This window comes from Ambystoma mexicanum, chromosome 6q (genome assembly GCF_040938575.1).
Source record: "Ambystoma mexicanum isolate Mex_15411 chromosome 6q, UKY_AmexF1_1, whole genome shotgun sequence".
Taxonomy (NCBI): domain Eukaryota; kingdom Metazoa; phylum Chordata; class Amphibia; order Caudata; family Ambystomatidae; genus Ambystoma; species Ambystoma mexicanum.
The window spans coordinates 57,102,181-57,115,112 of NC_090937.1; the positions used below are offsets into that span (position 1 = coordinate 57,102,181).

The following is a 12,932-nucleotide window of genomic DNA, read 5'->3' on the forward strand; positions in this document are numbered from 1 at the left end:
TTCTTGACAGGGGATTTTAAAATGATTATGTAAACAGTTCTAGATAGGTTGAGGAATGCACCGCACTCTCATTGTCGGCGGGTAAAGTTAAGGCAGGCATGGAGGATTTGGGTCTCCTTAATTTATGGCGAGCGTTGCACCCCACTTGTAGTGAGTATTCCTATTGCTCCACAGTCTATGACATGCACTCATGCATAGATTTTCTACTCACTCGCCGATTTTATCAAGGTTTGGCCTTGAGAATGGGTCTCTTTTACGGGCTCTGTGGGGATTTCAATCTCATGCACTGTTAGCCGATGCCTTTAAAAGGGACATAACATAAGTTATTACTACATTCTTTGAGACCAATGTTGGCTCGTTCCCCACAATGGCAATGGTCTGGGAGATGTTTAAGGTTTACCTTCAGGACAGGTGTAAATGACTTGAGAACGGTGTGCTTAAAGCAATTTGTTCTGAGTCATCCGGCCTTTAGTTAAAAATCTGATCATTCGAGCTCAGGTCAGAGCGGGCGGAGGAGGTGGGTCTTCTGTCAACTATTAAGATCAGGTTGTATCAGTTCTGTAGTGTGGCGGATAGGGAGATCAAGTTCTTATTGACCCCGAGACTAGCCTCCAAATATGGCGAGGAGGGCAGGCTGGTTTGGTACTTGGCTAACATGCTTCAGACTGAGGGTGGTCCACCAAGTGTCACAGTTATAAGAAACACTAAGGGTACATTGGTTCCAGAGCTCGGGGCCATTGTGGAGACGTTCCTAACCTACTATGAGACGCTTTCTGCCAAAAGAGAGTCCCACTACCTTTCTAATCTGCAAAGCTACGTGGGAGATATATCCCTGCCTCAGTAAGTCCGGATGTACTTAACATACTAAATGTCCCAATAACAATCAAGGATTTTATGGCAGCAATAATGGCATTACCCTCCTGTAGAGCACTGGGTGTGGATCGTATCACTGCTGAATTCTTTAAAGAGTACCGCCCGGAGGTAGTTCGACACTTACTAAAACTGTGTCAGGAGGCAATGCAGTCTGGTTCTCTTCCCCCTATGAGGGATGAGGCAGAAATATCATTGATTCTGAAGACTGGTAAAGATCCATCAGAATGCGCCTCTTTGTTAGGCAGACTCACCTGCAGTACCCTTTGGGAACACTACAGGCAATTAGGACTACAAGCGTAAGCACAATTTCACCTTTGGTACAAGCCTGTACTACACACTAAAATGGTAGCGATGACTGAGCAGCCAGACTTATCTCAAGAGTTTGTGAGCAGAAGAACAAGTTACACAAAGGACCAACAAATAAAGTGATTCAAATATACACTTATTCAAAGTTTCTTGGTAAGAAAATATACATTTATTTACTCAGTCAGTTAGAAAACATTACACTAGCATAAGCAGCTCAATATCACACACTAATAAACCACAAAAATACAACCGGTAAGTAAATGAACAAGTTTAGCTCCAATAAAGTGGGAGCAAAATGACACTTCAGATACTTATTAAAGGAGTAAAAAGACAAGGTTATAAGAATAGACAGCCCAAAGGGTTTCAGTTAAATACAACCAGCAATTCTTCTTAATAGGCCTGGGCAAAAAGGATAGCACAGTTCTGGTAGATAACAGTTAAGTCTTTGCCACATAGATTAGAAGGATTTGGCTAGGCAAAAAGTTTGACGAATATTAAGGGAAGGACAAGCCTTCATAGTTGAAGAAAGTTTCATGTACTTTCTCACTGGCCAAAAACATTTCCGGACCGTGTTTGCACAGTACCCTGTTAATGAAGAAGAGCTGTAGCTGAGGCAGTAGTTCCTGGCAGTTCGAGCAGATCTCGCTGTTCCTGAGCTTCAGTCGTGGGGACAAGAAGGAGGACGTCAGGAGGTTCCTGCACTGCCCATGGAAGAGGCCAAAAGCTTTAGCAAGACGTCGGTTTAAGGTGTGGGTGCCTTAAAGTCCACAAGCTGGTTACCTTCCTTCTGGGTATCCAGTTTTCAACAGCTCTCTGATGAAAATTCGACCAGATGGGGACAGTGTCTAGGTGGCTTGCGAGTTGGTTGTTCCAACCAAACTCAAAGGAAGAGGTTAACCTTGAAGGGCTTCTCTGTCGATGGAGTTTCAGGCAATTTGGACCTGCAGCAGAGCTTCACCAGTCGTCCAGGAGTTGCAGCAGCCCTCTTCCTTCAGCTCGTCTTTGGTTCTTTAGTTCCAGTGGTCGACTCTGCTTTCCAAGTCCCAGAGACCTGCTTTTAAACATTTTTCCCCCATTCATTCCAGCCTGGCTGTCACTCACACAGCAGGCTGCCTTGCCGGACAGCCAGCCGGCCAATCACACCAGAGTGCATTCAGCATTCAGGTCTCCTAGGAGACTAAGCACAGGGAGTTTCGGCCACCTCCCTCACATCCTGTCAACCCCAGACACTTAGGCGCCAGAGGAGGGCTTCAGCACTCAAGCCCGCCAAAGGCCAACAAACAAAGGGACCAAACCTGGTTTGGCGCGCAGAGACAAACACAAGAAGGCCCTTTCCTAAAAGAAATGGCAAAAGAAGATGACCAGGGTCTATTTTTACAGATGGGTCTTGGGCGCCATATTGAAAAACATGGCTGACCCAATTTTTAGCTACCGTTGTTAGCGGTCGGGAAAAATCATGCTAGTTTGATCTAAACCACTGCCACCAGCCATTTAAAGTAGGAAAGGGTAATGTTTTACTGTTACATGAGTGTTTTGACTCAAGGGAAGCTAAGCAAGCCCTCCAGCACTCTATAGGAAAATAGGGTGTGCTGGGTCAGTAAATTTAAAGAGACTAGTAAAGTCTATTTAACTTTACATGCTCTGGGAGAGGGTAGTCAGTCCCAGAGAAGGTATTTAAACCTTGGGAAGTCTGAAAGACAACCCTGTGCTACTGCACTTAAGGTGCTGGGTGACACACAGAAAAAGATGATGCCTGTGGAGTTGCTTTAAAACTCCATAACCAAAGAACACAAAAGTAAAACACACATCAAAATACATGAAAGAGTGGGAAAAAAAGGCTCACACTCTTACCAGTTAAAAAAATAAAATCCTAGAAATCCAGCAAAGTTGCTGGGGGTCTCAATCTCCCTAACGCTCATATAGACCCATATCACTGATTAATCAGGATACCAAGATCTTCTCGAAAATAATGGCAGACCGGCTACTTCCCCATGTATCATCCTTGGTCCATTTGGACCAGTCTGGATTAATGCCTGCGCTGAACCCCAGGCGTCTGTTTGCTATAGTAGCTCAGGTGGACCCCAGGGTTCAAGCAGTAAGTGCTCTAATGGATCTGAAAATGCATTTGACTCTGTCATGGAACTATTGATGGTGTTGGAAAAGATAGGGTTCTGTGGCTATTTTATAAATTGTGTGAAACTTCTTTACTCTGTGCTTATTACAAGTATTGACCTTTTTGGTATGTGTTCATCCTCCTACTTGCTTTGTTGGGGATTGAGGCAGGGGTGTCCGCTGTCCCCCTTACTCTTGCAATTAAATCACTACGATTCATCTTCTGCTTTTACATCGTGGGCGTAGGTTGGCGCTGGACGGAGTGAGGGAGCTAGTGTTTCTGTATGCGGATTACATCATTTTATATATTAAAGACCCAGAGATAATCTGGCACCGCTCACGAGTAAGGTAAAGACATGTTGACAGTTTTCATGCCTGCCAGTTAACTGAGCTAAGTCCATACTATTTCCATTGAATGAGGGAACACCCCCCCCCCGATCCCCTGAGCTAAGGCGATTGGGCTTTACAGGTGGGAACAAGAGTCCGTAAAATATTTGGGCACCACAATAAGTCAAACGCACACGTCTCCTTTAGCTAATAATTCATTATACATACCTGTTGACTCTGGAAAAGAAAATAGAAATTTGGACTGCCCTTCCCATGTCCGTTTCTGGTTGGCTTGTGATTATTAAAATGGTGGTAGTTCCGAAGTGACTCTACTTCTTTCAGAATATCCCAGTCTGGCCAGGTACTAGGTCTTTTAAACAATTGCAGTCCCTTCTGATTCACATGATCTGACACCAGAAACAGCCGTGGATCAGGTGGGAAACTAGGATGTGTCCCTATGACCAGGGGAGTGCCAGGGTGCTCCGGTAATGGAACTCAACTTTTTTTTTTATTTGATTTTATAGTCATTTTGTGATAAACTTTAGCAGTGAGACCAAGACATCATCAAAAACATAGACATCGTAATCACCAAAAATACGGTCTCCCCCCTACCCCCTCCCTCACCCCTCCCCAAATCCAGTCTAAACGTGGAACTATCGGAATCAATCCAGGCTATTAACTCAACTTTTTAGCAGAACAAGCACATTTTGCATCGAACTGGATGCTGGGGGTCTTGCTGTACCCCCATGTTAGGATTGAACGAATGTCAGTCCGGCCTTACTCTCTACAGGAAGCACTTTTGGATTTGGTAGCCACAGGTAACTGTATGTTTGGCCCTGTATCCTGTAGAATGGGCACGTGGAAGCGGCTGTATCAGCGGTCTGGTATACAATTCTCATACACACCAGAATTATGTTTATGGGGCCTACAGGTTTTGGTCCTGACCTGCGATAAAACTATTGCCCGGTCCTGGTCCTCACTCGGGATATGATTTATGTGTAATATGTATCCTGACAGAGTATTTGTTTTCAGGGAACTATTCACTGAAAGAGTGGGGAAGGGCTTTAGCTTGACCTTTCAATACCTTAGGATGAGGATAGCATTCAGGACATGGTCCACCCCAGTTCCCAGTAGAGCCCCCTAAAAACCTTATTCTACAGTACATCATAAACTCAGCAGGCTCTAGCAGAATTGTTTCTGTTATTTACTAGATGGTCCAGGAAACGTCCCCATTGATGGTTTCCCCAAGTAAAGTGCAGGGGGAACGTGATCTAGATAAATAAGTGGACAGTCAGCTGTGGGTTTCTCTTTGTAGGTATACCCAAAAGGTTGCTCTAAACACCAGATATAAATTGATACAATACAAGCACCTTCATTAGGCATATATCGGCATGGCTTGCCTGATGAAATTTGATAACACCAATGATGGAAATGTCCCAAATGCCAAGGGGAAAGGGCAGATTTTATGCACATGATTTGGCCGCACCTGGCTGTGATGACATTTTGGGCCTATGTTGTGGATGGGCTTCTGTTGTACGATGATATGCCATGTGTTGCCTGTTTGGCAGACTGCCTGACCTCTCCCGAGATAATTGGAAATTGTTGTCAATATACATGATTGTTGCTATACAATGTATTTGGTTACGATGGACAAACGCTGATACCCCCCCGAATGCGCAGGAGTGGTTGAACGACCTGACGTGGAGCTTTCACCCGGAGCAGAATTACTCATTGACGATGCAGCCAAGTGTTCGTCCCTGGAACATCTGGAACTCATTTTGTCACTTGGTAGCGAATCGCGCTGCGGGGTCTGAATAAGTAACTCATAACTACAATATTAGTGTATATTCCCATGCGTTAAAACAGGAACCTGCATCTCTATATTTCATACTACGACATGGGCAGCGTTCATTCTCTATCGAACTGGAATATATTGTCGATATACTGGCTTAGCAGTGGGAGTGCAATGTCAAGGTAAAATACCATAGAGGATGTGGTAGGCCACTGATTACTACTCAACTTGATTGCTTCTGTCGTGATGGAAGTGATGTGAACCGAAGTTATGAATAGACGTTTTTAATCAAGCAACACAGAACCCAGGAAGGGCGAACACTAACAACAATGAAACGACAGGTGTGGGTAGATGCTTCCCAGCATCCCCTCTCCAGGTCTGTACAGACTGATAGTTTTGGAAGGCAGAAAACACCAGTTAGAATGTGGAAAAACTACAGGCGAGCATAGTAAGTGTGTCTAAAGCATGATGCTTATAGGAAACCACTAGTATAATCCTTAGGGAGGGATGATGACCCATGTGTTCTATGTGTATAGGAGATGAGCCAGGAAGCTCTGTTCTAATTAAACACAGTGATGCATTGTGGTGGTACGATAGCATAGGAGTGCAAGCTTAGGAGGGCAAGCATGTGGAGATCACATAAAACAATCGAGAGACAGAAAAACAAAGCCACTCTTAGAAAAAGACAGATCGTTGAAGGAGAAATTATAGTTCTACGTGGATCACAAGTCAACATTAACAGTCCGCATATGCCCGAAGAGGAGACACTTTTACTAATCTTCAGATAAACAGACCCGTAATGGGCAGACTTTGTGAGAAATGCTTCAAGAGGTAGATGACAAAATCGAGCCAAGTCAACCAGTTTGATACAATGGCCACTCTGTTGAGCTTGTACCGAATCCCAACAGAGTTTCTCCTGGCAGTCAAATAAAAGATTAAAGATGTGGTAAATTGCAGTAGTGCCAGGGTTGTAGCCAGAGTGTGTTCTGTTAAAGGGTCATTAATCAAGATGATCAGACCGAGATGTATGAAGATACTAAAAAGAGTAGCATAGTATTACATTGCAAATCCATGTGCCTGGAAAGCATTCATGTTAAAATATAAGGGGGTCCAAATCACTCTAAGTGTAAATTACAGTGAGTTGATTAAAGGGCATGCGCTGAGAGGAGCTTTGGAGAGAAAATCTAATGTTGAGAGTTCAGCGGTGCAGTGGTCTGTCCAATCAATAGATCTGTGGTCATTGGATTCTATGTAATACCGTTTCCCATTTAAGCAATAGAACCCCAGGAGGGGGGGTATTACCAGTAGGGTAATGCCCCTCGTGTAATAGTTTATCATAGCTCACTGGTAATGCCCACCCCCTACAAGGGTTATATTGTTATTAGTACCCCGGCACGTTGTACCAGGGTACTAATAGCATTTTCCTGCGAGTTGAGAAACAGCTTTGAAATCGTTTCTCAACTCGAGAAAGAAAAATGTCCACCAGGGATTGGGGAGAAGGGACTATGTGTGGTCTCTTCTCCCTTTCCATAGCGGCTATTGAAAAATGTAAGCAAAAAAAGATGGCCACCATGGAGGGGTGAGAAGGGTCTACACATAGTCAATTTTCCCTTTCCATGACAGCCGGGACTCGGACGCACTGGCCCGACAAACGCTTTGTCGGGCTGGTAATGACCCGGTGAGGGCCAATGAGCTTGCTTGTTAAAAGCTCACTGTCCCTCGCCAGGTTCTAATAAGGACTGCCAAACAGGATGTAATAGATAATGGAATTGGGTGTCCTGAATGTCTATTCATTATGGGTGAGTGTTATTTGATTTAAAAAAAAAACTCTCTTGGTGGTGGTCGGAGCACAGCATGTGATACAGCAATACAGACACTCGCTAGTTCTCTCTTGACAAATCTTGGGATTCAAAGTGGTTTACTAAAATACATTAGGACTTTGTATAGAGAAAAGGCAGTCTCTTCCAGATTGGCTCTTCTGGGATGCAAACCAAGACATTCTCTGTCACCCAAGGGGTTTAACAGTGGTGTGTGCTGGCTCCTCTCCTTTGATTTTTGAAAGGACATAAAGACCAAACGAGGAAAATTAAACTCAAATCTAGATTTAATTGGAGATCAGTGCAGGTGGATCAAGTAGGGGGTTGTATTTGAAGAATATTTATGTCTAAACAATAACCTAACAGTAGAATGAAGTAGAAAAAGAGCATAGCCAGGAAGGTCAACGTATAAAGAGCAGCAATAATTCAGCTAAGATAAGACAGTAGTTTGTAATAATAGTAGATACAAAAGTTAAAAGATAACAGATTTTCTTAATGTTAAAAAGGTAAAAGTGACCAGATTGAGCTAAGGTCGAAATTTGGGCCAGTAAATTAAACAAGGAATCAAAAATAAAACTCAGATTAGGAGAACAATGAAAGCCCTATAGATAAATTAAGTGTGGGGAAATGAAGTAGAAGTGGTAGAAATAAGGGAGAAAGACACAGGAAAGCAGTGAATTTCTATTGTTTTGGGATTAAGACATAGGCAATGAGAAGACATCCAATGTAACATTATGAAGACAAGCATATAGACGTTGATGAAAAGCGTCATCAAAAGAAGTAAAATAAAGAAAGATTTGAGTGCCATCCAAGTAAAAATGTGCATGAAAGCCATGATCAGAAATCAAGGAAGACAAGGGAGATGTATAAAGAGTGAAAAGCAGAGGACAAAAAAACAGAGCCCTGCAGAAGCCCATAGGATAGTAATGAAGAACCCTTCCAAGACACTTCAAAAGAACAATAAGATAAGTAAGAAGAGAATCACTGAAGAGAAACACCAGAAACACCCGGTGAAGACAGACTAAAAAGCACTGATGTCTGATCAACCATGTTGAATGCTGCACTAAGATCTAACAAATCTAATTGGGAGGATAGTCACAAATGGTGAGCTCGCAGAATATAGTTTGAAACAGAGAGAAGGGTGGTGCAGAACATCCCAATGAAAACCATATTGATTGGAAGCAAGTATGTGATGCATATTTAAATAGGAAGAAAAGTAAAAGTGAACAATACTTTCAAGGAACTTGAATAAATAAGGTTAAAGAGAATAGGAGTAGGAAGTTGGCTAGCTCAGAAGTATCTAAAGAAGGTTTCTTTAATAAGGAAATGATAGTAGCTACTTCAAATGAGTCCAGAAAGATCTCAGATGATAAGGAAATATTAAAATGAGTAGTTAAGAATTAGGATAAAACAGGTGTAAATAAGTAATCAGGAAGTGGATCAGAAGGAGTGGGGGTTGGGTGAAAACAAGTGATAGTAGACGTAATTTAACTTTCAGAAATTGGAACAAAATAACAAAATGAATTAACACAAGTAGACTTGGAAGCAACAGCGATATTGGAAACCCCAGGTGAATTTGGGTGATCTAGAGAAGACCTACTATCTTGTACTTTAGACAAAAGGAATGTTGCAAAAGCATCAGAATCACATTTGGAGTCAATAGTACCACCTTTAATGTGAGTGGGAGGTGAAGAACCTAGAGTATGATTGTAAGCTGAAGTAGAAAACAGTTAAGGACATGGAAGAGATTCTGGTTGGGGAAGTGGTGATGGATCCGGCGGAGTGATGTTTAGAAGAGAGGCGATAAAACCTGCTTGCAAAGTGAAGCATTTTCTGGAACAGTAGATTCTACGCCATTGTCCAGTGGCAGTAAAGAAAGTTAGTGCATAGTTATGTGACGGACACAAGATGCACTCAAGCACCTTAAGGGATGGAGGATTCTTCAACAGATAACATTTATAAAGCGTCCACTCTTCCGCATAGAGGATAATCTGTGAATTACCCAGCCCTCTGACAAGAGTTGGCCATGTGCAGGTGAGTGCGGGGCAGGGCAAAGAAGTAATAAAGGAAGAAGGGAAAACCAGATCTTCCAAAGGTTATATTAAGAAGATCAAATTTCTAGACTTCAAAACTTAGGAGACCAAATTCAGAGGTGTCTGAATCAGAAGGAAATGTTTATGGGAGACTGGCACTCAAACTATTGCCAAGGCACTTGGTCTTCATGGGATATGCTTCAACTAACTGTCTTCCATCCAACTTGTCATTTTAGTGAGGTGCCAAAAAGGGCATTTAGTGCTGTCCCGGGCTATTGCAGTACAATACGCAGATCTGACTGTCATTACAATGTCAACCTCCTTATTTTAAGGCATCTTATCAAATTGGCTTGGTTGAATTGTATTAAATGAGTAGAGCTGTTACCTTAATTTTGCTTACACATATGTACAATTTTACAATGGTGATAATTTGGTTCTGAAAAATTAATAATGGTGGCACTTTGTGATTGACAGTATCACAAATGATTTTCAGAGACAAGCCGACAAGTTAGGAATAATGTCTTTAATTTTATAAAACAGTTAAAAAGTTACGACATGGCACAGGTTGGAGCACAAAGCATTTCGTCTGAAAGTCAGCAGGACACCTTTCATAGTGTCACTCATTGTGGGTTAATTATAGTGATCCTTACTGTAATGTGTGAAAACATACAGTAATCAATATAAATGAAAATGAAATGTCTATTTAGGTGTATATTTCTCGTATGTGTGTTCACTAAATTGACATAATGTCGCCGTATGTTTACTTTCTGACAGAGTGTGGACACAGCAGAACAATGTCAGACTCTCAGTAATCAATATGTTCTTGTTACTTTGTAACATTAGCTGCAAAGCAGTAAAGATGTATTCTAAAATGGCTGCCAATATGAGTCAGTATGAATGCTCGTTTTGTGGCTAATTTACATATTTGCACATATCTTTTGCTATTCACCAAGGTACTGCTGTTTTCTTCAATGTTTTAAAAACCTCTCGTAACCCTGCTAATTGCACGCCCTCTGCGTTATCCACACTAATAAGTCACGATGATGAATGGGGCCATTGAACTACATAAATGTGCTCACTCAATTATCCGACTTGCTTACTTTATCAAAATGTATTCTTGCTGATCGCTCTTAGTGAAGAGCAAACTTTGCAGTTTTCTCCTCCTTCACGTATCATTAAACAGGGAGAAAGATAGCAAAGTTGCGTTTCTGACATGGCAACTGTACGCGCAGAATATACAAGAGCCTCCTACCACACAGGCTCGACTGGCCCGTAGAATAATAGGGCAATGCCTGAATGATCGGACTGTTAGGGCAGTCAGGACTTGACCACTGGGAGGTCGATAGCTAGTGGCCCAATGTGCTGTAAAATGCGGCATTTAAAAATATTCAGAAATACTTGTTTCGCGGTTTGACGCAAAACAGCACAAATTGCAATTTGCAAATATGGGTCTCTTCTTTTTGTGGCCATAGTGGTCACAGATGAAGTTTGTCTTCAACTCCAACAAATACACTGAGTGTCGAAGGCAAAACACAATATGGATCTATGTGTGTTGGTCGAATTCCAGATGCTTAAATCTTTTGCTGCATTTTTTTTGCACTGCCAAAAGTAGGGGAGACCTCCTCCCCCCCACCTACTTTGCCTTGCTGGCAAACCCCACCACCTTTCTACATTTCCTGGCCCTAACCCAAAAACAGTTAAAGTTGTACAAAATTGTTTCGACAAGTCAGAATTTGACAAAAAGACATATTTCCTGCTACATAGGTACATGGTTGTCGTCAGTTCGCATATCATCCAGGCATATCTTTCACAAGAGAGCACTTATTCTCCTTTGATTTGATTCGATTCGATTTCTTCTTGTATAGTGTGCAGGCAACCCGTGGGCATCAATGCGCATCAACGTGTAAACCTTCTTCTATTGCTTTTCTCATATGGCAGTGTAGCTTCAGCACACTATACATAAAATATAACATGTGGTTGTGTCTACAAACCATTCAACATATGAGTGATGTGCTCTTTTGTGCATTATAAACTCATACATGCATAGCAATATTCAATGCTTTGCTTTGCTCACAGACACTAATGTTTCAAAGAGGTGTAATTCTTGGTCCCCACTAAACAAGCCTTATTGGGGCAGACCACATGTGCCAGTGTGCTAATCATCCAAATCACAACTAAGGCTGCAGCAGTTGTAGAAACGTGTCACTAGTTACGCTGTTTAGTTTGGGATGTCCTCATTGGGCAGGATAGGTCAGCGTTGGCAGCCAATAGCCAGGAAATAGTTTCAGAACATCACAGCTGGCAGACAATGAAGATTTGGAAATACAATTATGGTACAGGACATATTGGCATGCCCTTGATACCAAATGTTAGGAACAACCTTGCCCCAGTTACTTTTCATCCCAGCAAATCCCTTTAACCCTTGCCCCATTTCAGGACCTAAGGATCGGCCATACTATCAGGTTCTGTGTCAATATTTACAGCAACATCTCATAGACGAGGTGAGCGAACTTTGTTCCCTTCATTGCATTACTTGTCCCCCCCCCCTCAGCTCTGTCCCATGTACCGGCTTCGGAGGAGGACGAGAGGTAAGAAATGGAAGCATGCACATCTTAGACAGGGGGTTCCCCAGGGGTGTTACTAGGTATGGAAAAGATCTGGGGCTATGCTAATGTCGGGACTGCCGGGACTCGGGGCAAGCTAGACTTTTGATTATAGACCCTGAGCTTCTATCCGGCGCTACAACCAAAAGGCCTGGGGCTATAGCCCCCCACAACCCGTCCCTAGCGACACCTCTGGACCTCTCCTCACCCCCCACTCAGTTCCTTAATCCTCTGCTGTAATGTCCCAGTAGGAGGATACAACATGTTTTACTGTCCAATGGCTTCCATGCAGAACAACATTATTCTTGACACCCAGTAAAACGAACAAAAGTAATGGTGGAAATACAGTCTCATATCTACCTGAGGTCAAAACCACATGCTTTTTCCAAAAGCACATGAAACTCACCATAAATATGCTGATATACCATTAAATACATTCTTACCTGTTTATTGAGCTCACGCTTGGTACGGTATCATTGTCGCACACTCGTTCAGCAAGGAGCCTGTCCCGGATCTCCCAGGCAAACATGGTGGGATTTTGGCGTTTATAGTCTGCAATTTTATCAACAACTTTGGGTGTGGCAACCTTTGGTTTTGAACCTCCTATTACTCCGGGTTTTATGCTTCCAGTCTCATAGTACCTGCAACAAAATATGAAAAAGGCCCTGTGTTATCAGGATGATTATAAAAAGGTATAAGAATGCATTTGTATTTGTATTTATTTAAGAACAATTTCTTACTGAAATGACTTTAATGAATAAGAACATAGGTACTAACGGAGAGAAGAAACAGTCTTCGGTAAGGTTCCCTAACTTTGAGCATTATTGGATAAAATGAGTTATACCGGGTGGCGAAGAGGTAAGGGTAGGAACACGTACCGGGGACAGACACAACAGGACATTACAGTGATTTTAACATTGAGAGCCTGAGGACAGTGTTTACAGATTAAAACTATATATATAAGAGTCTTGAGGGCAGAAGGAAGGAAAGGAGGGCTGTCCTGTTAGTGTGGATAGCAGAGTGCAGGGGTTTGAGGCACTTTTCATGACTAGCTTGGAGAGTTGGAGCT

At 42.4% G+C, this 12,932-nt stretch overlaps 1 protein-coding gene across 3 annotated transcripts in view; it reads right to left on the reverse strand.

Annotated features, from left to right (window-relative positions):
• The window catches only part of PAX5 (paired box 5), a 688,652-nt gene that overhangs the window by 576,455 nt on the left and 99,265 nt on the right, over positions 1-12,932 (reverse strand). For all 3 annotated transcript variants that reach the window (XM_069630476.1, XM_069630474.1, XM_069630475.1), the window contains exon 3: positions 12,307-12,504. In XM_069630476.1, coding sequence (XP_069486577.1) covers positions 12,307-12,504 — 198 coding nt within the window. The remainder of the gene's footprint in view (positions 1-12,306; positions 12,505-12,932) is intronic.